The sequence below is a fragment of the Vulpes lagopus genome, chromosome 4 (assembly GCF_018345385.1).
Source record: "Vulpes lagopus strain Blue_001 chromosome 4, ASM1834538v1, whole genome shotgun sequence".
Classification (NCBI taxonomy): Eukaryota; Metazoa; Chordata; class Mammalia; order Carnivora; family Canidae; genus Vulpes; species Vulpes lagopus.
The window spans coordinates 109,423,132-109,447,100 of record NC_054827.1 but is presented as its reverse complement, the minus strand read 5'-3'; the positions used below and the strand labels follow the sequence as shown (position 1 = coordinate 109,447,100).

Below are 23,969 nucleotides of genomic sequence, written 5' to 3'. Positions count from 1 at the left end.
AAATCAATAATAACCTCAAGATCATCTTACATCTGTTTAAAGCAAACAAAACAGAACCACTGACAAGATCCAAAACCCAAACATAATGAATTCCTTAATCTGAAGGACTCCACCACTCATTCCAAAGATCAAATTATTTGTGGCAGCTGGAAAGAACAGCTGATATTTCAAGGGCTTTACATATAGCCCAAGAAGAAAGAATTGGAAAAGACACTCTTTCCTTTCCCCATTAAAGTGACCTAATACTAAAACAAGAGTCGAATAATGGCTCTTACTCGAGAAAAAAAGACCTGTCAGGTTTCTCCTAAATTAAATTACTTCAAAGTAGTCCTGGCAGGGGGCTTTAGCCTTGGTTTTCATTGTTTTCTCTCCCTCAGTAGACTGCAAAGAGCTATATATGGAGACTGTTTCCAGTGCCTGTGACCAGGACCATTTCCACACAAGTCCACATAAAGGAATCCAAGCTTTCATCCAGAATTAGGACTCACTTCAGACCGGCCCAGGTGTATTCCAGTGGAGTCAAGAGCTGTAGATGCATTTTAAAATGTTCTATCCTGTTGAATTGCTTAGTATATGCATGCAGAAGGATATGTTAAAGGGACTAATGACATTTGGAAGACTGGCACCCATCAGTATCAGCCACCATTATCCATCAGTACGACAGGCTATGTGGTTGATCTTCCCATATCACGACTCAAACCTGACTGAGCAGGCACCTGGGTGTAGAGGCTCCAGGAGTCAGCAAGGAAGGTTATGTTAAACCGAAAAGGAAAGCTACCAGGAAGTAAGTGATTAACTGGAGGGATGCTATGTTTCCTGAGACTCCTGGAAAGATCCTGAACATGGGAGGGGATGGAGAAAAGGGAAAAAAAGATTCTGAATCTCCAAATTACTCATATTTTCCACTTCCTGCTAAGATAACAGATGGTGCTTCGCACAACATAAACATTCATTGCAGGCCCTGTTCTTCAGGAAGCTGGGGAGAATCAGTCGATTACTTTTGCTCCTTTGGGAAAATGACTACACACTGTTCCTTTGCTTTCAAGCCCTGATTTTTTTTTTTTTTTTAAATTAGTGGTTAGCTGTACACTGTCATACACACATCTAATGCCACCACCAAATGGTGAGCCTATTTCAACACTCCCTCAGAGCTGATACAAAGCTGCAGTGGAGGCAGGGAGCTCTGAAGTTTCTGAGGTGGAGTGGCATGCAAATTAAACATGGATTTTTGAAACTTAGGTGCAGATGAGGCTAACAATCAGGTCCTATCAAACTGTTCCTTTTTGTTGATTGATTCTTTCAGTTGAAACTTCAAAAATATTCTTTTTCCTTGTTTTTGCAGAATAGGGAGAACTAGTATAACATGACATTTTCGCTAGATCAAGCTATTGCCATAAATCAAAGGGTTTATCATCCGGCTGGGGATGTTCTGATACTCCCCTTCCCCTGACAGATCCTCTAAACAGAAAAGACTCTAGTGATGATATGCTGGACTCCATGAAATAATTTGCTTCCAGAAGAAATAGTTAAGCCAAAAAAGTTCAATATAGAAAAGTCCCATCCCCTTATAAACATGGTTAGCATAAAACGAGTAGCCAATCTAGGATTTTACTGGTTTTCTTCTTTAAAAGGTCTTGAGTCAAATATTGTATAGGGCCATCAAATATGTAAACTATTTAGGACAGGTTTTTGAGTTACAATTTTAATGTTTACTTTTAAAGTCAGTAAATGAAAACAATGAATTCTTTTTTAATACATCCAAAAATCAGAAATCAGAGGTGCCTAGGACAGTTGTAATTTATGAAACTACCTTGGCATCTATTTTACTCCTGTATTTTGTTTTGCATACACAATATAGAGGATATCCTCATTCACACAGATAAGTAGGTTCCAATATTAGAAGTTTAAAAAATGGCTTTCTTTGCAATCACATTCTGTTTTTCAGTTAATTGGAGACCAAAGGAAAAATGCAAACAAGCAGGTAGGGTGATGGCTAAAGTTAATATGTTGATGTTAAAATGTGGTTAAATTTTTGAGCATGTGGATTTTTAATGCAGGTTTAAAATTAGTTTAAAAAATATGTATATATTCAAAAATCTATAGAGCTTCCAAAACAGTCCTACAAAAAAAAATTCTGAAAACCACTGCCCTATCAGATTATTTAATTACTACACAGACTTGTGGCTGATAAGTCCACAAGTCTCAAATCTCCTACATTTAGTTTTTCCTTGTCAGTACCAGAACCCACACAAATGATTCTACATGGGTTGCTCTGGTGTCCTTAGGCCACAGAAGTTTCCAAGAGATGTCTCAGACCCTCTTCTTCAGGGAAATCCTAGCGCACACTATTCCAAACAGTGTGAGCAGTTCCCCAGTCTAGGCAGACTGGCTGTGCTTCCTCATGGAGGAAGCCCAGCAAAAGAGAAATTCTATTTATGTTTAACAGGAAGAGATACCGAAAAAAGAAAAAAGGGCTCAGGACACCTGTGGTTAAAAAAAAGTGCATTCTGCTACATTACAGCAGATATTTCTGCTATCTGACAAATCAATCCTGTGCCAGCTGCAGGTTTAATTCTGAGTCATTATAGTCTAATATAGGTTAAGAATTAGTATAGCCAAGGAGGGTAAAATTCAATTGCTTTAATCTAGAAAAAATGTATATTAAAAACCAATGGCACTATAAGATAAAACATTTACTGAATATATAAACCAGACCATCTTTTTCAATCTGAATTTAAATTGAAAAGTTGTCTGGAGCCAGTCATGGCAAGAGTCATCCAACTACTATAACCACAAACCAATGGTTTTCACTCTTTCCTAGAGGACAAAGGAAAATATTCTTTGGGTCTTACTTCAAAGAAGATTTGCCATCTCTTTTGTCCCTAACTCCTTGGTATTATTTCACATCACATTTCAGTACTGAGAGTTTGTAGAATCAACTACACTGCTTCTTATTCGAAGCAGGTGCTGTCAGTTAACAGTCAAAGAGCAACTCCTGAGTCTTCTGTCAAGCTGTTTTCTGGTATCATTTTGCTCTTTGTCCATGAAGTTCCTATCAAGTATCAACATATTTTGTTCTTTCATCAGAGTTCAGCTGACAACCAGAAACACCCTTAAAGTTATCAGTGATCCAAGGTTCACATTTCGTTTCTGCTCATACCACCAATATGTAAGTACAGTCTTCAAAGACTCAAAGACAAGAGAATAAAATAAAAAATTTAAGTCTCCCTGATCTCTTGTCTCTTCCTTTAAATTGTGAACAGTTTGGGGTACATCCTTTTAAATATTCTTGCATATTTACATTAACAATGACCGCTCACTTGTTTTCTGTAAATTCAGATCACACATACAGTCCTTATTGTCTTTTCATCTTATCAAAGTGCCTTGGAGATCTGTTTGTATCTGCAGAGCTATCCCAGGCACTGGCAAATGTGGTCTGTGGGCTGAATTCAGCCCATATCTATTTTGTGAACAGTTTCACAGAACATAGCTACATTCACTTTTTCTGTCTTGTCTAGGGCTACTTCTGTGCTCCAGGGGCAGAGTTGAGCAGCCACAACAAAGATCTGCAAAGCCTAGCACATTTTCTGCCAGTTCCTCTACAGAAAGAGCCAGCTGACCCTTGGTCTATTCTTTTTAGTATCAGCTCCAAATTTCATCTAATGAATATACAGTATCTTATTGATGGATATTTAGTTTCTTTAAATTCTTCCACATTTCGAATAATACTGCAATGAATAGGTACCAAGGTTTATATTTTTATTTATTTTTAAAAATATTTTATTTATTTGAGAGAGAGGAGAGAGAGAGAGCGAGAGAGAGAGAGAGAGAGGTGCAGAGACACAGGCAGAGGGAGAAGCAGGCTCCATGCAGGGAGCCTGACGTGGGACTCAATCCTGGGACTCCAGGATCACGCCCTGAGCAGAAGGCAGGCAGTCAACTGCTGAGCCACCCAGGCTTCCCCCAAGGTTTATACTTTCAGAACTCTTCTCAAAAGCCGCTTTGTAAGCAGCTTGAGAAAGGTGCCACTCATTATTTTAACTGTTGGAAAGAAAGGACAATTACATAATGTGACAGAAGTGCTGAATATTGCTACAATGGCAATCACATTACAATATATAAATCTATTAATGTGTTTGCACATCTTATCTTTACACAATGTTATACGTCAAACATATTCAGTTGGGAAAAAAAAGGTGCCTGGCACAAACTGCTGCTCAATAAATACTTCCTGACCAATGGTTTCTGAATGAACCAAAATACCAAACACAGCACTCTGCAGAGGTAACTGGTCTGTGTTAACGAATTTCACTTAAGAGAAGGAACTCAAATTCATAACTACTGACGGTTAAATGTAAAAAATAAAGTCAGTCTGCAGTCATAAGAGTTCCTAGAATATTCACCCAGCTTTCCCTTTCCTAAAGCAGGTGACAGAGTGGAAGTCATTTTCTTCCTTTGTAAACAAACAGAAATCACAATAGTCCAGTGATAGTGCAGAATGCAGATGTGTCTGAAAAAATCTCCACGAAGATCCTTCCGGGGAATATTTTTATTCCTGAAATTTTATTCAATTATTTTTCAAATCTACCCCTTAGCTGTGCTTTTTTTTTCATTAGAAATTCTATTCATTTTAGCCTCTTAATAATCCTCAACATCTTTACCTGTCTATGCATTTGCTAACTTCCTCATGGTGGTTTACTTCCTTAAATAGTGTCTTTTTTTTAAAATTTATTTAAGACAGACAGATAGAATGAGAGTGACTGTGGGGAGAGGCTGCAGGGGAGGGAAGAGAGAGAATCCCAAGCACGCTCCTCAACCAGTGCAGAGACTGATGAGGGGCTTCATCCCATGACCCTGAGATCATGACCTGAGCGGAAATCAAGAGTGAGATGCTCAACCAATTGAGTCAGCAGGGGCCCGTGTATTTTTAATTGTAAGCTAAGCTTCCAGCTTTAACAGGACTGCTTTTCCCCTCATACGAACCTCTAGATAGCCTGTTTTGTCAAAGTGATCCTGTGGTACAGGTCTTATGTGTTTCAGCTGAGGTTCCTTAGGGTTTGATCATTCTCAGATTGGGATTTCATTCAACTGCTTGTGAAAATTTCTTAGTTTGGAGTATGGATGGTGTGAATTTGGACCCCAGGTTATATATGATGCAGAATTCTCACTAGAGTCTTGGGAGGAGGCAAGTCTCCTTGCTGCTCTTTAGCATAGGATGAGCTCTTTAGCAGTATAGGATAGGTCAAGTATGTAATTCTTGCATGAACTACATATATCCTGTGCAAGTAGGCTACAAATGTTTTAATGATACATGAACATACTACATAGTGCTTGGTGACTACTACCCTAGGCAACCGAGTCCCTCAGGACCAAGGAGCTGGGTCAAATGGCTAAAGAACTAACCACAGGACATTCAACTCGTGTCCCAGGGAAGAGCCTAACAGAACCTGGGCCCCAAAATAAACATGGAGGAGTCAATAGACAGTGGTGGCCTCTTGTTTCTTAGAGGTCACATAAACTTACCACTACACTGGAACATTCCATTTCCTGGTGAGTCTCACATGGAGGACATAAATGTGTGACATTTGTCCCCAGGGGTGCATAAAGGTTTTGACAAGAGCTCCTCCCACAAGGTAGTTTTTTTTTTTTTTAAAGGACAATACAACAGGGCAGCCTGGGTGGCTCAGCGGTTTAGCGCCACCTTCGGCCCAGGTCGTGATCCTGGAGACCTGGGATAGAGTCCCATGTCGGGCTCCCTGAGTGGAGCCTGCTTCTCCCTCTGCCTGTGTCTCTGCCTCTCTCTCTCTCATGAATGGATAAATAAAGTCTTAAAAAAAAAAAAAAAAAGGACAATACAACAAATAGGGCTGCAGACAACATTTAGTATAGAATATCCACAAAAGTCATCTTAAAAGACTGATGATAAAGCCAGTCATTCAAAAAGTCATGACAGCTGTGGTACCGACAAGCTGGACTGTGGGTTGTGTGCTAGCTTGACTCTGACTCAAGAGTGAATGAGGGGAAATCATTTTTGCAGTAGGTCTGAGTCTGCTCAAACAAGCTTACAAAAACTTCAAATTCCAGGAAGTTAATTATTTCTGGTAACAAGTCACTTGGGACCCTCCACACAAATGACTGAAAACAAGACCATGTCACAATCGTCTCAATCACACACTGTCTGACGTGGTTATAGGTGCCACACAGTGCCAATAACCTCAGCCTCCTGGGAGAATGGATCTCCAGACTGGTTGCTTCTGGCCATGAGCAGCCTCACTGATTCACCTTGGGGTGCGCTGCAAGTATCTCTACCTTCCATCTCTCCAACACTTTTGAGATAAGTGCCTTAAAGCAGAGTCTGTGTGCCAGATCCCTCTCATACCTATTTCTGTAAGGCCCATATACTACAAACGATTTTGACATTTTTAAAAGATCAGAAAAAATATATTTTATGACACATGAAAATCACATGAGATTTCAGTTTCACTGGCTATCAGTGAACTTGTATTGGAACACAGCCATGTTCCCTGGTCTGCCTCTGTACAATAATGGCAGAGCTCAGTATGCCTCGGCTGCCTCTGCACAATAATGGCAGAGCTCAGTATTGTGCAGGGAGCATCCAGCCCACGGAGTTTAAGATTATCTGCGAGTGGTCCTTGACGAAACACTCCAGCCATCCTCTGCCTCAGAGTATCTTATCAAAATCAGGAACTGGGCTTAGTTAACAGACTTGGCTTTAAGGTGTTTTTAAGCAGGTCAGCAATAGGCCAGTGTGGGACATCTCTGCACATGAAAGTAATTTCCTTGGCAATCACCATGACCTGATGTTGGTAAATGGCTGAAGTATCCACCCAAGTCCCAGAGTAAACAATGAACACTTAGGGCCTGACCATAAGGGCTGCTGCATAGCTTTAGGGTATGAGGCTAGGACGCCCGTTCGATGCTGACACAGACTTCTGGGACAGGCAGGGGCTTAGGGACAAGAGAACAGAATCTAACAAATTGGGTCTCTCAGTAAAAATGTACAAGCTGTATGTTCTACATCTAGAATTGATGATATACAGGATGTTTAAAAGCAGACATGATAGGCTGACCTTTCCACACACACCAGGAAGGGACACGGGGTGAATGAGGAACCTAGAATGAGCCATCCTGAGCCAAGAGCACTGTGCCTCACAGGAAGAGGTGTGTTGCTTACCTGCACACGTGTAGGCATCCTTGCTGGTGAAAGGCTTCACGCACTGGCTACAGCTGATTGGACCCACAACAGGAATGGGACTGAAAGTGTGCCCGTTGATGGTCTTCTTGTCCTTCTCTTTCAAATCTTTCTCCTTCTCCTTGATTTTCTCTTTCTCTTTTTCCTTTTCCTGCCAAAGAAAAGAACCAACAGTTAATTGAACACCAGGTAGCCCCCTCTTACCTGGGCACCCAGGTGGCAGGGGGTCAACAGTGGGTGGTGGTGAACGTTTTGGATGATAGATAGCAGCATGGTCCTAAACAGTGGTTTTTGTACGTTGTGAGCATTCAAGATATATTAGAAATGCTACAGAAAGACCAGGCAGACTAGGGAGTTCTGTTGGTGGCTTGTTCAGCAGTGTTTACACCGATGGACAAAACATCCCAGGACAAACACTGGGAAGAACTTTCTGGAACGGGAGGAGAAGACTCTGGGGTGGCCATGAACCCTTCTCAGCAAGCCCAACCATGACCCATGGACCAAGCAAGCACCAAGGTGAGGGCCAGCTGCTAGTAGGGAGCAGAAAGGTTGGAGCCATTCTCGGATCAGCCTGGGGGAAAGGGAAGACGATGGGACAGCAGGAGGCATTAACTGTTCCCCATATTCACAAATATTGTTGTAATCTAAAAAAATTCCTGCAAAATGGGCCTCCCTTAAATTTGTGATCATGACAACTACTAAACACCTTACACTTGAATCAACACCTTCTATGTATGTTACTGCATCTGCCTTTGTAATTCTGAAGCGGGCAGGCATCATGCTTCCCACGGTACAACTGAGAAGATTACAATGATAAACATCAGCTATGATTCTGAACAGCTGCTATGTGCCAAGCACAGCAGCAGGCAACTTACACATATTTTCTCCTAACAACCCAACGAAGTAAGTGCTAGTTATTATCTCTAGCACACATTTGAGGAGACTAAGGCTCAGAGATGCTGAATATTGTATCTGAGGCCACAGGCCAGTAAGTGCTTGTGTGGGAACTAAGATCCAGATCTGGCCGACTCCAAAAGCTCCACTGTCATTCCCTATACTCTACTGCCAAGGGCTGGCGAGGTGTGTTGGCTCACAAAAGGTTACATCGGCAGTCAACAAATCAGGTCTCTAGACTTCCTAATGCAGGGCCCATGCACTGTACTGAACTGGTGAGTGATTAAGAAGTCTGATTCACGTACAGTCCTTGGTTAACAGAATACATCTAATAAAAATCTAAGAACCAAATTGCCACATTTTAGAACTAGAAAAATTAAGAAAAGAGGGAGAAATAGAAAGCATCTTACTTTACAGAACAGGAAACTGTTCTGAGTGATGATCAGTAACCGCTAAAGTAGGTAATAATCTAATAACAATAAAAAGAATTTTTTTCAGATAATTTCTCTCTTAACTAAATTTTGCTGCAGGCTTCTCCATGCACAAATTGTTAAACTAAAAAGCTTCTGTCTCTTTGCCGGAGAAAGCTAAATATGCTCCAAGAGTTGAAAAAAATCTTCTGTGGCAACTAAAGTTCTGTTCTCTCAAGCCTCACAATGCTCATCCAATCTGAATAAATACCCTCATCCTTTGCAGTAATCCCAACTAGTTCTTCCAAGGATAAAAACAAAACAATAAATTCCCATTGTCTCTTTCTGTGTTTATTAGAATTTAGTGCTTTAAAGAAGTTAGGCTCTTACCTCCCCATGTTTTGGTCCTATGAGTCTCACTGTTATGAGGGGTACTTCATGAAACCGACCCCATTTTACCGACATGATTCGACCCCCATGCCAGGAAACGTGCTCTCACAGAAGGAGGGGCTCATGCCGGCAGGGCAGAGCTCAGCAGCTTCGAGCTGCCATTAGAGAAGCAGTAAGAGGAAGCCAGGGACTGGTTGAGAAAGAGGAGGGAGGGCTGAGGCTGCTTGTTTCCTTAAGACACGCTTAACTATTTGCATGCTGCCAGCACCGCCAACTACCCTGGCTACAGAGGACATAGAAAATGAGACAAAACCATTCCCCCAAATATAGTGTGTGTGGATGGTGCTTCCGTTGCAAGATGGACACTCTGGAAGTACTGAGGCCAATTTTCTGACACTTAAAAGTAAAAGGAACACATCTATTTAAAAAGACTCCTCATTATGTTGAAATTAGTATGCTTCCTAAGAACAATGTTTAGTGAAGTGTGTGGTAAACTTCGCCTGTGGTCAAGTGATGTATCAGCTGCTTTCTCAAGTGTGACTTTTCCACGTTTAACAGCTAGGGAAGCAGGAGCTATCGGTATTTCAGGGATGGATGCAGAAGTAATTATACTAGGGTACTAAGAAGGAAAACGAGTTCTCATTTTCCCAAACCTACTGTTTGGGACAAGCAGGTACAATGCTAAGACCAGAGAGCACTCAGGACAACCTGAACACACACTAAAACAAGTTGCCATGAAGCCACCATCACACTGCATATCTCTGATAAGAGAAGGAATCAGAGGGAGAACCAGATTTAACACAGACTTAAACCTTTGCAAATGTGCTCTAGCTGGCACCTTTGTAAGGCTGATGGGTCTGCTTCTTTTATACAGAGCACAGGCCCAAGGAGGTGGAGCTGGACAGAAGTAGTTCTACAGGAATGCAGCTCTTGCCCCCAAAATTCCTACTTCAAGTCTGATTAAGAATTTGTGTAGAATATTTCTGCCCATCTCCTGGTTGTCTGCATAATGAAAGCTCAAAGAAGAAAATCAGTGTGATAAGAGAGGTTTAAATGGGCTCACTCCACTCCCTCTGTGAGTGGGATCACGGTCACATTAGTGTTTAAATACTCTGCAGTAAGTAAACTTACTTAGCAGGAAATGATACTATCAGAAGATACTAAAAGACAAAAGCAGAACCTGCCAGTCTTCCTGTTATACTTCCTGTTTAGGCTTGTCCCCTTTGAAAAAAACATTAAATACATTTAATTACTCATGCCAGATACTGCTAATTTTTAAAAGGACATATGAAGGATCAATACTCAATTTCTCAAACATTCTCTCTCTATACATATACATATATATATAGCTCAGTGATACATGCAAAATACAATTTTTTGGGCTCCTTAGAATATCACTTAAGAGTTGTAACATAAATTAATTCTTAAGCACATATAATAGATTAACAGACTAGACGTCAATAACTATTTTTACATGAATACATACATCATGCTTAATTATAAGGAAAGCAAAAATTTACAAATTATTCCTAGAGACTTTAAGAATTTACAGGTGGCAATTTAGTATATCTTCAGTAAATGCTTACATTTTCCTTTAAAAGAATACTTATATTGTACAACAGGCTAATAAAAGTAAATCAGATGATCTCTAATAGCAGTTCTTTTAAAAATAATTTAAGAGAAGTAAAATTGTGGGGAACCTGGGTGGCTCAGTCGGTTAAGCATCTGCCTACCTCCAGATTTTAGGATCAAGCCCCACATCGGGCCCCAGTTCAGTGGGGAGTCTGCTTCTCACTCTCTCTCTGTCCCTCACCCTGCTCATGCTTTCTCTCAACTGAATAAAAAAATCTTAAAAAAAAAAAAGGAAATAAAATTATTTTCATTAAAAAAACCCTCTAGTGTTAATATCTATCATAGCACTTTCAATTGTCTTAACATTATGGAGAAATAGCATTAGTCAGAAGTTAAGAAAAACCAGAGTCAGCATTCTCACACTAAGAAAAATTCATTTATTTTTCTCATCATTTAGAGAATAAAACAGTGCTGTGCGATAAGGCTCTACCATAGGTGCTATGGCAATATTAAGTTAGAGTATTGAACATAACTTTACAAAAGATGTATTGTTCCACTATTCTATTTACTATCTTTTGATACATTCACAAAAGTGAGCTATTCTACACGAAAGGTGACTCTTGATATATTTGGCCAGTGGGCGCTTTTCTGATAACGTGAAATAATGACTGCTATCCAGGGTTACAGATCTGTAATTTTTAAAAAAGATTATTTATTCTTAATATTTATTTTAGAGAGAGAGAGAGAGAATGCATGCACAAGTGGTGGGGCTCTCTGCTTAGCAGAGAGCCTGATGTGGGGCTCGATCCCAGGACCCCGAGATCATGACCTGAGACCTTTAACTGAGCCACCGAGGCACCCCAGATTCATAATTTTTTGAGGGTTTCCACCACCAGAGGCAGTGTGAGACACCAAAGATCAAATCTTGAAGCCATGTGAGAAAGAGGAACCAGTCTCATTACAAAACAGTGCTGTCGTCTTGGCAAAGGAGATGCTCAGATGCAAAAGGTCAACTGAAATAGCCTCTGCCAGGGAAGACAGACTCTTCTCTCACCATTTCCTTCTTTTCTTCTTTCTCTTTATCTCTACTAGCAAACTCCAGTCCTTTGAGTTATTAAAAAAGTTAAAAAGATATCGTTTAGTAAGATATTGTTTGAGTGAGCATGAAATGAAGTGTACAGACTGCTGGAAGTTAGCCTACAAAGAGGTTATTCAGTTAATATTATCTAGTTCTGTGACCTGAAGCATAGCTCTCCGTGCTTCAGTTATAAAATAAGGAAGATGGGATGGGACTTTTTTAAAGGTCAGGTTCCAGTTTCTAAGTTTGCTTACACTGTTTTGTTTATATATGCTTGTATTCCTTTATTAATGCAATCTGTAGTATATTCACTGTCCTACTCTGACAGTTAACATCACTGGGAGATGGATAGAAAGGGGACTCTCCACTTATTAACTGGTCTCCCAATTGAAGATCCCACATTTAAAAAATAGAGCAAACAACAAAACACATTTGAAAGTATCAAAATAGATAATAAAATTTCTCAAAGTAAAAGCAATGATCTTTAGTTCTTTAGGAGTTTCTTAGCACCTAGCAGAATGCTGAGACTATCTACACAAGTCATTTGATAATAGTTGGCTAATCTTATACTGATTTTTGCAAGATTTGCTTTTGCTGATGCCAACCAGTGTCCAAGCCAGCAGTGATAAGTCAAATAAGGTTCTATTTTAAGCCTTGCTGCCAATATTTAGAACCTTGAAAAGCATTCTGCCCTCTTTAACCTTAATTTTTTAAATTATAAAGTTTTCAGGTTATGTCTGAAGTTAATATTTGCATATATGATTATTCTAGGGACACTTTTCTAGACTCCTTGCATCTTTTCCTTTTTTTTTTTTTTTTTTTTTTTCTGATTGTCCCACTTTCCTCCCCTTCTGCACCTGGGCATGAAAAATGAAAACACAATTCTGGTGGCAGGTTTCATGGAAAAATTCCTCTGAGTGAGGAATGAACCTAGCTAGCATTTGCTAAATGAAAGATCCTTGCTTCTCCCTCTGCCTCTGTCGCTGCCTCTCTCTGTGTCTCTCATGAATAAATAAAGTCTTTAAAAAAAAAAAAAGGGTGGGGGGACAGTCCGGGTGGCTCAGCGGTTTAGCGCCGCCTTCAGCCTAGGGCACGATCCTGGAGACCAGGGATGGAGTCCCACGTGTCAGGCTCCTGGCAAGGAGCCTGCTTCTCCCTCTGCCGGTGTCTCTGCCTCTCTCTCTCTGTCTCTCATGAATAAATAAAATCTTCAAAAAAAAAAAAGGAAGATCTTATTTACAAAACCTCATAAAATACGCTGGCTCTACTTCTACCAGTCCACTTAACAGAGGGCTTTAGAATCTTGAATTTGGGAGAGCGGAGGGTGCGGGCTTACAATCATATTGAGTTGGGTGCTTGTTCAGTCCCTTCTATGTACATATGTACATCCCAAGCACATGTATACACATGCATATACATAGTGATTCCCTGGCAGGAGCTCCTTTACTGATTTCCACTCAAGACCTTTTTTTTTTTTTTAAGTTATTTATTTTGTTGGCAGCTGGGTGGGTAGGTGAAGGGAGTATAAGGAAGTGGGAGGCAGAAAGAGTTCTGTTGATTTGACACTGAATTGGATTTTGGTTTAGCACTGGGAATCAGTATATAAAAGTAACTCCTTGTCTTCCTTTCTTTTAAAATACATTGGGGGATGCCTGGGGGGCTCATGGTTGAGCATCTGCCTTTGGCTCAGGTCGTGATCCTAGGGTCGTGGGATTGAGTCCCACATAGGGCTCCCCATAGGGAGCCTGCTTCTCCCTCTGCCTAAGTCTCTGCTTCTCTGTGTCTCTCACGAATAATTTATTTATTTTTAAAGATTTTATTTACTCATGTATTTATTTGGGGGAGAGAGAACACATGAGTGGGGTGAAGAGCAGAGGGAGAGGGACCAGCTGACTCCAGGCTGAGTGCAGAGCCTGATCTCACAACCTTGGGATCATGACCTGGGTCGAAATCAAGATGCATAAACAATTGAGCCACCCAGGTGCCCCGCCTTCAGGTACATTCTAAATCTGGTTTACTAATTAAAGCATGTGGTTGACAGTATGAGAACTGAAGCCAAAGAGATCCGGATTTGGACCTCCATTCCAGATGTGGGGGCACAACGCCCAGATAGGGTAACTCACTCCAGGGAAAGGGTGATACTATCAGCCTCATATGGTTGTGGAAAGGATTATATATTATTATATTATATATATTATATAAAATAACATATGGAAAGCGCTTAGCATACAGTAAAATCCAATTAATGGTATTACCGTTTGTTGCTATTTTTTTTTTGCTGTTATTTTTCTTCAGATATTAGGCAATTTCAAAGATTATCTCTGGGTTTATTTCCTTGTGTCCCACTACTTAATTAGTTTTTGGGTGCATGAAGGCTGTGACAGGACCTATGGGTGGTGACCATCTACAGTGGTCACAGAGGAACGCCCACAAAGGTACTTACTCTGCTCTTCTTACTGCTGGACATTTTATTCTTGATATAGCTGAATGTACGACTGACTTTTGTTCCACTCTTCCCTTCAAAATCTTTCTTAGAGGGGCTTTGTGGCAGGAAACTATAGGTCTCTTCTGTTATGCTAAATAAAAACAAGAAGATTGATTTTTTAAGAAAAGACTACAGGATTTTAAAAAAGGAAACTGAGATTAAAACACACATTTCTTTGTAACCATGTTATCATTTTAGCTACAAGTCATAGTCAACTTATACACACACATGAAAATGGGGAACAGAACGAGCAGGACAGGGGCTGCTGACTGGTTCCATAGAGTAAGACCCAAGAAGAGAGCATACCACAATGCCCATGTTCTGGTGCCAAAACCTGGCTAAGTTTTGTTGTATCAGCCATTAATGTTTTAGTAATAGATTTTCAGTATCAAACACAGCCTGTCAATTATTCATTTATTATTTTATCTGAAACTTCTAAATCTAAAATAGCACTTAACTTAGAACCATCTTTGCACCAAACAGGTGCTTGAGAAGAAACTCATAAGTACAGTGGAATAATGGATACATTGATAAAGGTTACAAAGAAATTTTTATGACCAAATGCATATTCAAATTCCCTAAAGGAATAAGTCACGTATCGTTTTTAGTCTTTGGGTGCACTAGACACTCAATACTGGTGCATATAGCCTTGCACAATCTTAGGAGGGAGAAGAGTGTAGAAAGATCCCTTTTAGGAGTTTCACACTGATCCAGATGGACTACTGATCTACAAAGCATCTAAATCCATCTATGATGGACATGTCTGGACCTTCGGAGATTCATAATGGTTGATTTCCTCAAAGAATGCTGGGCACTTGTATACATTATCCATTACACAGAAAAGGATTCTACTTAGATTACTTTTTTTCAGGTGTTCTACAATCGTTATTTTAAGAACTTTTCCGCAGAAAAGTTATGTTTATCTCAAGGGCCTCTGGGAGACGACAGAGGCATAACTTCAGAGAGAGAACAATCCTCTCCAATAGCTAAAGGTCTGTTTATATATAAAGTACTGTTTATAAAATAAAGCCATCTGTTATTATGATAAAGGGGAAATGGTGTGAGAAGCACTGCTCTAGAGGACAAAGGATAAATAAACTAGGACTCAGAAATGCAAAGAGAAGCATTCATACAGTTCTGGATCACTGAGTCACTCTAAAGCCTTTGTGAAAAGGAGAACAGCTTGAAGTGTAGCGCAACAATCAAAACCCCATTATGCTTACATTAAGAATATTTTAGAACCCCATAAGCATGAGAAGAGGAACATAAAAATAAACAAGGAGTCAAAGTATTAATCTTCTGCCCATTGTCAACTAAAGAACCAATTCACTTACTTTGGACAGAGCTGTGTAATATATATCTGTACAGGTAGAAGAAAATGACTTTATTTTAAAGCTTACAATGGCTAAAGTAGCAGCACTGCACATGCACAAACAAAATGCTGTCAGCCCTTAGGGACTAATAATTTCTATAAACAGAGTACAAAAGTTCATAAAGTCAAATACAAGTGTTTCCTCTACTGAATAAATGCAAACGCTTATCGTCAGGATAGAGAACAAAAGTAAAAGGCTCTTGAAGACATAATTCAAAAAGGATAGGCCTTCTTTACAAACCACTTGTAGCCACTATTCCAAATTTATCACTCAAGGAAGTAGGATTCCAATGAGCTGAATTCACTTCTTAGGTTAGTTAAATGTCCTAAGACATTTTGGATTTCCTTCATTTCGTCTCAGGGAAAGGAGTAACAAAATAAATGGGTGGTACCTCTCAGTCAGATTGGCACTGGTGCTGTGGAAAGGCCGAGAATCTGGAAGAAAAAAAAAAAAGTAGAGAAAATGTTGGAACCGAAGGATTGTGCCTGGCTGACAGAGAAGAGGTTTAAAATGTTTACAATGACACACGTAGAGCAGAAAGCATCTGAAAGCCGTGTGTGGTGCCTTCTCCTCCTAACTAAGGGTTTGGAAGAAGGAAAAATTCAACTCAAAACCCTTAACATTGGAATTGGAAACAGGCAGCAACAGGAGCGAATTCTCCCTGACAAAAAATTTAATCCAGGATCCAAGCTAGTGAGCAAACCCCAAACCAACATGTTTTTCTCCATGATCAAACACACGAGACATGTTTAATTCCTGTTCTTGCCAATACTCCGTTTCCAAAGGCCATCTTTCTGAGATGACATCAAGGAAGAACATAAAATCGAAAATTAAATATATTATATATGCTGTTAATTTTGCTTTCGTAAGTTTCCATACCAAAAGATCTAGCTATTGTAAATCTAATATTTTCGTGAGCATTCCTAGAAATGGATTAGTGAACAAGAGAAGAGCATTAGAGCTGGCTTCTAAGTTCCTTGTCTTATTACTAATTTGGGGTGAGATCTCTGGATTTCATTTCCTCATCTGTGAGACGAGGGAGGTAAAACACATGGTAAGGTCTTTGCCAGGCTGACACTGACAATGTGCAGGGCAGATGCATTCTTCCTTCTTCCATGACTATCAGACCATAAAGTGAAACAGGTCGTTAGAAGTAAGGCCAGGTCAGACAGCAGGGCAGCAAGTGGAGCAACCAGAAGGAACACTACATTATTTTATCTACAACATGTTAATAAAGTTTGGGTTACTTCAGAACTTAGATCAGTGGGTCTCAAGAAATGGTTTCCAATTTTAGGGGATTAGGTATAGAAATACTTTCTGTGCATAACTCCAGGTAGACAAGAGCTGTCGAGTACCAATGTTGTTATAATGTGAGTGGGACACACACTTCTTCCTTCAGGTGGGTTTCAAGGATCTGAGATTACTGTGAGTCAAGTTTTAGTTTGATAAAGATTTGAAGATGTTCCACTACCAGATTCCCAGCATTTAAAACTCTTAAATGTCCAACCTGTTCTAGATTCTGAACAGAAATTCAAAATGGTAGCTAATACTAAGTAAATAGCCAACAAGTATTCTAAGTCTTCTTTCTATAGTTCTTCTCTTACCAGCTTGGGTTCTTCTATTTCACTTATAATGTGTGGTAGTAACAGCCAGTTGAGAAAGATGAACCGAATAAGAGTTAATCTGGGATCTGTCCAAGTTTCTGTACGATCTAGGTGTGAAATTGTCAGCAGTTTAACCTCAGATGCTTTAATTTACTTAAAAAACCAAAAGTGTAGTTTAGGATCAGTGGCTTTAAAATCTTTTCCATCCAAGGGACCTTGCATGATAGAAGCAGCATTAAATTCTCTCATGCTCCCAGGACTCTGATGTATAGTAAAGCAATCACCTAGAAAGTTAGCACCCTAGTAATATGAACAAGGAGAAACTAAAATCCACAATGAGGAAAAATACCAACCAGCAAAGTGCCCAGCCAAGAACAAGCTCCCAGTACATTTCTGTTGAATAAATTAAAAACTGAACAAATATGTGATTAAGTACTAGGAGAATCTATGACTCTTACAAGGATTTCTAACATTTTTACTGCTGAAAAAATTGTAATTCATTTGCTGTGACTTCCTAGATGTGGTTCTGAAAACTGATTAATTCACCAATACATCTCAGATTCCTAAAGTGTCATTAAGCCTTCAGAGAACCTAATAGTATGAAATAACCAATGTTACTTCTCTGGTGCAATCATAGACAAAAGCACAGAAATCTGTCACTGATGTTGGCCTGCAAAGTACTATTGCAGGTCAACAGCATATTTCAACTAGGCTTTTCTTAAAGTCCTGAAATAACCTGCAGACCTAATATACTATAATATTCCAGGGTCAGAACTACTGGATGGACATGGTCAATATTTTCCAAAGTGTGTTTCATGGAATACTAGTCTTGTGAGGTGTTGTGCATAGTCAGGCACATTTTGTGGTTATCTAGCTAATAACTTTGGGAAACATAGCTCATTGAACATGCTGTCTTGGAAATTCACAATGTACACATTAGCCTCTGAAACCAGCTTAACTGGAGTTTCCTAAATTTATGTGGCCATGAACCAAATCAAACCTTTCTTTTTTTCCTCTCTCCTCTACCTCCCTAATGCTCACTGGTATTTGTGAGTTTAAGTAACATATTTTGAGGAATGCTAGATACTTGGTTCAAAGATCTCTTCAAGCTTCTACAACTTTTATGATTCCATCATGTTGGGTGAACTGTATAACCAGTGCTGTTTTACATCAATAATTTTATATTAGTGGTAGAAGGAATGCCACTGGGACCTTTGTTGTAGTTGCCATATGTGGACCTATTTCCCTGGGTGTATCACAAATATTTTCAACTGAAATAGGCTTGAGAATTTCTCAACACTCAAAGTTTTTTTTTTTAATTTTAATTTTAAAAAAAAAATTATCTATGATAGTCACACAGAGAGAGAGAGGCAGAGACATAGGCAGAAGGAGAAGAGGGCTCCATGCACCGGGAGCCCGATGTGGGATTCGATCCCAGGTCTCCAGGATCGTGCCCTGGGCCAAAGGCAGGCGCCAAACCGCTGCACCACCCAGGGATCCCTGAACACTCAAAGTTTTAAGTGGACTTTCGCAACTTCCCTATTACAACCAGTATAAAGATCTCATGCTGTGCCTACTTAACAAATATCTTTTAATTGTGAAAAAAGTACTAAATGTATTAAGAGAGAAATTTTAAGAGAAACTGACTAAACTTTGTGTTACTATATGTAAGGTACTTTCCTGTAAGAACAATGCAAAGATGTCACTCTGAGCTTAAATTGCTTAATTATAAAATTTTAATATTTAAATAAACAAATACTACTGAAATGTATAGGGTCAGCAAGTGGTAGGAATTAGGGTGTTAAATTATATGAATACTGTAATTCTCTGAGACTCATACTGGTTATATTAAAATAACTCATTATTTACCTTTATTGTAGAAATGGTTTTTTTCCATTAAAAGCAGCAATCCTGAAATATTCCAGAAATTTTGCATAATTGAAAACCACGATTTTCATGGGGAGGGAATTCCTTTCCTTTCCTAGCTTATTAAAACTGATACTTTATAAAGTTTTAAAACTAGGCATTATCAAATAAGAATACACTAATCCTAAATCCATACTGTAGGGAAACTATTGAAAAATAAAAGTTGCGAAGGAGAGAAGGTAGGAAGGGAGGAAATAAATCTGTAACTCTCATCCCCTATTTCATGGGCTGTAATCTCAAAGGAAAGGTATTTCTTTCTTTCTTAATTCCTGTTCTTGCCAATGCTCCGTTTCCAAAGGCCATCTTTCTGAGATGACATCAAGGAAGAACATCTTTCTTTCTTTCTTTTAAGTAATCTCTATGTCCAACTTGGGGCTTGAACTCCTAATCCCAAGATCAAAATCAAAAGTCACATGCTCTTGCCAGTGAGGTGCCCCAAGGGAAAGGTATTTTTAAAGACATGTCTGAAAAGTGAGAAGAAAAAAAGCTTAACGTTAGCTTTTAAATACCACAGGTGGATATCCAGATGTCCCATGAGACCCCCCCCCCCAAAAAAAAGGGCAAACCAAGGAAAAAATGAAATTTACATGATCAAATAAAAAGCTTTGTGAAATTAGTGCTCAGTAGTACAAAAGCTACCAGGTGGGATAGGAACACATCCCTGTGCCCTGGAATCAGGCCCCCGGATCAACCAGTGCAGGTGGTATACAGAGGACAAAAACTGTTTCATCCAGATTAATTTTTAAAGTGAAGCATGAAGACACGTAATTTAGAAATGGTGGCGTGCAAGGGGCTAAATAATGTCTTAGTATGAAGCCAACAGCACTTGCAGCACTGGTCAGACCCTTTGGAGAGCAGTCATGGACACTACAGTTGCTTACTTACTATGCAACTCCTCCTCATCATCACTGGAGTAAGAAGAGCCAAGAGAAAAAAGAGTTTTAGATTTAAGGAGATGTGGAGAGATGTGGACGGAGAAGGAGACCCGCCTTGCCGGCTGCATCCTTGGCTGGGCTGAGAAAGTGGGTTAACAGAAGATGTTAGCACAGCAGACTGTTCCAGGACAGAGTGAAAGGCACCTCAAATTACGCTGAATGGAATAATGTTACTAGTCTGTGTGATTGCAGGAAAGGCTGTCTAGGGGAACAACGTATTTGTTTACATTTTCATCTTTATTTCTGAATACGCAGAATTTTAATACAGCTTAAATAATTCATCCAACAAACACCTACTTGGTAGAATAAGAAATTCTACTGTGGGTAAAATGCTATTAAGACAGCATTGCAAAAAAAAAAAAAAAAAAGACAGCATTGCATGCTATACAGAGAAATTGTTCATGATAGGAGGAATCAATATATTTGGCAAACCTCACTGTTGTACTGTTTTGAGATACTAGCACAGCCACCCAACCTTCAGTAGCCACCAAATCTGAAGGTAAGATTCTCTACCGACAAAAAGATTATATATAATTCACCAAAAGCTCAGGAGATGGTTAGCATTTTTTTAGCAGTAAGGTATTTTTTATTTAAAATACGTGCACTGTTTTTTTAGACATCATGCTATTGCATACTTGACTAGAGCATAGTGTAAATGTATCTTTTATATGCACTGGGAAACCTAGTAATTCATCTGCCTTGCTTTATTCAGATACCTGCTTCATGGTGGTGGTCTGGAGTGGAACCATGATACCTTGGTGGCACACCTAAACTAACTCACCTACTGAATTCCCAGTCTCCTTTTAGTGTCAACTTTGAGATTACTTCTCCCTAGTAAAGCTTTCTCTGCTGGATGTTCCTGTAAAGCCCAATGTTTCTTTCACTTGCTTTATTTATCACTTCATATTACACACACCTGTTCTCTTGTGGAGGGAATGTGGTGAAGAAACTGTATCTATAAGCTCATCCCTCTCCTACCACTGTCTAGCCTGGTGCCCGGCAAAGAGTAACTCAAATGCTTGCTGAATAAACACATTAATAAATGAATTTCCCTCTGAAAGCTCAGTGTCCTAAATGAAATGAAAAAACCCCATACCAACTGAATGTTCCATATAAATACTAAGTGATGTCTGTCAGCAGCCACATCACGTGACAGATCAAAGAACTACTGACACGAATACATGTACACTGGGTTTTCTGGCAGTGACCACCTAGTATAAAAAGTAAGGCATCCTCTTCATGTGCTTTCTAAAGTTACTTCGAAATGTGAAGCAAATTCAGGAAATGAAAATGAGCTCTCTTATTACACAAAATATAAAAGCACCCCCTTTTGTCACAATTTCATGGATCATACGGAGCAACCTATTTGTATGAGTATCTAAGGAGTATCCTCAACATATATGGAACATATTTGTTCTTTGTGATAACACACTCAGAAAACTGAAGGCAAATGATTTCTCATTTTAACATCACCGCCACTAATGTGGTTAGGGACCTTCCAGGGATACAATCAACCAAGCACTTTCTCTGTTTGTGAGCATCTTCTGAGTAGAAGCAATGAGATGTTTTATTTTATTTTTTTATTTTTATTTTTTTTTATGATAGTCACAGAGAGAGAGAGAGAGAGAGAGAGAGAGAGGCGCAGAGACATAGGCAGAGGGAGAAGCAGGCTCCATACACCGGGAGCCCGATGTGGGATTCGATCCCGGGTCTCCAGGATCGCGCCCTGGGCCAAAGGCAGGCGGCCAAACCGCTGTGCCACCCAGGGATCCCCAATGAGATGTTTTAAAATATATTCTTGGAAAGGGATCACCTGTAATAATGGAATTATGCTGTATGTGCAAAAACAATGTTTATTCTTAAGTTCTATCAAGAAACCATCCATGTCTGCTGGCAAGCTGGGAGTTTCCACTCCATCCTCTCTGATGCAAGAAGAAGAAATAGGGCCAAACCCATCTCTGGGAGCAGTTTCTCTGAGGGCAATCCTTCCAGCATTTCCCCACATGATGCAGGAAGCTGCAATGCTATTCTGATTCCCTAAAAATGAGCTGGCAAGATGCATTCATCATGTTCCCACTGAGGCAGCACAGCCAAGACATGTGAATGAGGACAGCTCCCCACCTATTGTGGTTCCCAAGTAAGCTGTCACCTGTCTATTTTCCACCCCCAAAAATGACACAGAAATCCATTAGTCACCACCTTTACTCAGTATTTTCCTCTGCATCAATGGATTTCAAAAAGTGATCCCACCTTAGAAATAACATTGAGTTTCTCTTCTAGAAAATGACCCAATGAGACATTCCAGACAAGAGGCTCAGGAGACATATATTTTCAGAAATGCCCAACTGTTAACAGCTATGAAATACTGTGGTAGAGGCAGCTAATTTTTTTGAAGGAAGAAGACACAGCACAGGTAGAGGCTGGAAGTAGTGAAATAGGTAGATTTTAGAAAGTATTTTGTTCCTAGAAAAGTGTACTCCTAAGACACAACCACTTAAAGACAATGAGGCATGGTGTTCTCCTTTCTTTAACATTTAAACTCCAGTCAGAGACAGACTCTGGCACTGTTCTAGGCACCAGTGCCTAGTGAAATCAATGAACTCACTCTGTAACAGAAACAAGTGCTTACTGTAAGCCAGGAAATACACTAAGGATTTTATGTAAATGCACTTTTAAGCCTTATCAACATTATTATCCCTGTTTAATCAAGTAACAGAAAGGATTTCACTATTTAGCCCAAGGTCACATAGCCACCAAATGTGTGCTTACAGTAAAACATCAATTAAAACATTTTAAGTGTACTGAATACTTTAAGCTTTAAAAATTGCTGTGTAGATTTTAATTACGATTCTTTCAGCTAGGAAGACCATGATCAGAGATGAATCATGCAGAGTATTTAAGTGATTTGGAATGGAAGATTTGAGTCTGTGGCAAATTGAGAATCAGGCCAGTGATCCTGATGCTTAAAGGCACAGCACATGGGACACAAAGTTTAGCCTTCTGTTCAACTGCCAGGACTTTTACATCTGTGAAAAAATTTATGTTTCTAGAGCAGAATAAAAAAAATACACTTGGGAAAATTAATTGTATATGGGGAGGAACTAAGGATAAGCAGTATCATTAGAGTTGATTAACCCTCCAATTACAGCATACGCTAACTCAGGGAAAGTGTGAGGCTAACTAATTTATGACCTAATCATTCAAATGTGCACAAAATGTGCAACATAAGTCACAATGAGGGTACCCTCTTCTAATCAAAGGATTAAACTCTTGCTTAGAGCTCTACTGTTGACAACAGTCTGCTAACTCATTTCAGTCCTCTCAGCGAGTGGACCAGAAAATTTCCCAGCAACAGGAGGAAAAGCTCTATGTGCCAGAACTCCTGGCACTCTAGGACAGTGTTTTCTGGGAGTTAGCTGCATTATTTATAGTGTTTGGCTAGCAACTGAAAATAGTCAAAAACCATCTTGCTTTTTGGAGGAAAAATTAATGAAGTGTTTCATGCACGAGGCAAGAAAGTGTCACAAAATATAGGAAAAAGCTCCCTCTGTGGGACACATTCTGTTGGTGTTGTTATCTGTTGCTATGGGAGTAGACTCTCCACTATGACACCACATACACTAGTCATGGAAGGAGGCTACACAGAGCTGAAATGTCTCACTTCAGAGTGCTTTTCTATCTGTGGCTAATGAACTCTAGTACTCCAGGATTATCAAATCCACTATTAACTATTTTGTTATAATGATTTTCATTCTATACCAGCAAAACCTCTATTCCAAAGCCAAACTGAAACAAAACCAAAATCCAAACAAAAACAGGAAACTCTATTCCAATTGTAGTTCTGTGGGATCATCATCTTTGAGACTATGTCATTAGCAGGCACATCTTTATAGTCAAACAGGCCAGATCTGAAGTACTGGTCATGAAAATGAGGACAAGGGTAACAATTAACTATCGTGTATTAATTCTACAGTGGAAGTTAAAAAGATGATGCCTGCAGTAAGTCTTGAACTGAGACAGAACACCTCCCTAATGTAGGGCAGCTACTTCTGTCCCCAACTCTTTTAAGATGAGTTATATCAGGGGACA

At 39.5% G+C, this 23,969-nt stretch overlaps 1 protein-coding gene across 11 annotated transcripts in view; it reads right to left on the bottom strand.

Moving 5' to 3' along the window:
- AKAP13 (A-kinase anchoring protein 13) overlaps positions 1-23,969 on the bottom strand; it is a 325,195-nt gene that overhangs the window by 43,288 nt on the left and 257,938 nt on the right. For 7 of the 11 annotated variants that reach the window (XM_041751826.1, XM_041751825.1, XM_041751827.1 and 4 more), the window contains 5 exons: positions 19,831-19,959; positions 18,889-18,930; positions 15,807-15,849; positions 14,001-14,133; positions 7,196-7,364 (listed from right to left, as the gene is read on the bottom strand). In XM_041751826.1, coding sequence (XP_041607760.1) covers positions 7,196-7,364; positions 14,001-14,133; positions 15,807-15,849; positions 18,889-18,930; positions 19,831-19,959 — 516 coding nt within the window. The remainder of the gene's footprint in view (positions 1-7,195; positions 7,365-14,000; positions 14,134-15,806; positions 15,850-18,888; positions 18,931-19,830; positions 19,960-23,969) is intronic. The other 4 variants (XM_041751832.1, XM_041751834.1, XM_041751836.1 and 1 more) reach the window with 2 other exon arrangements.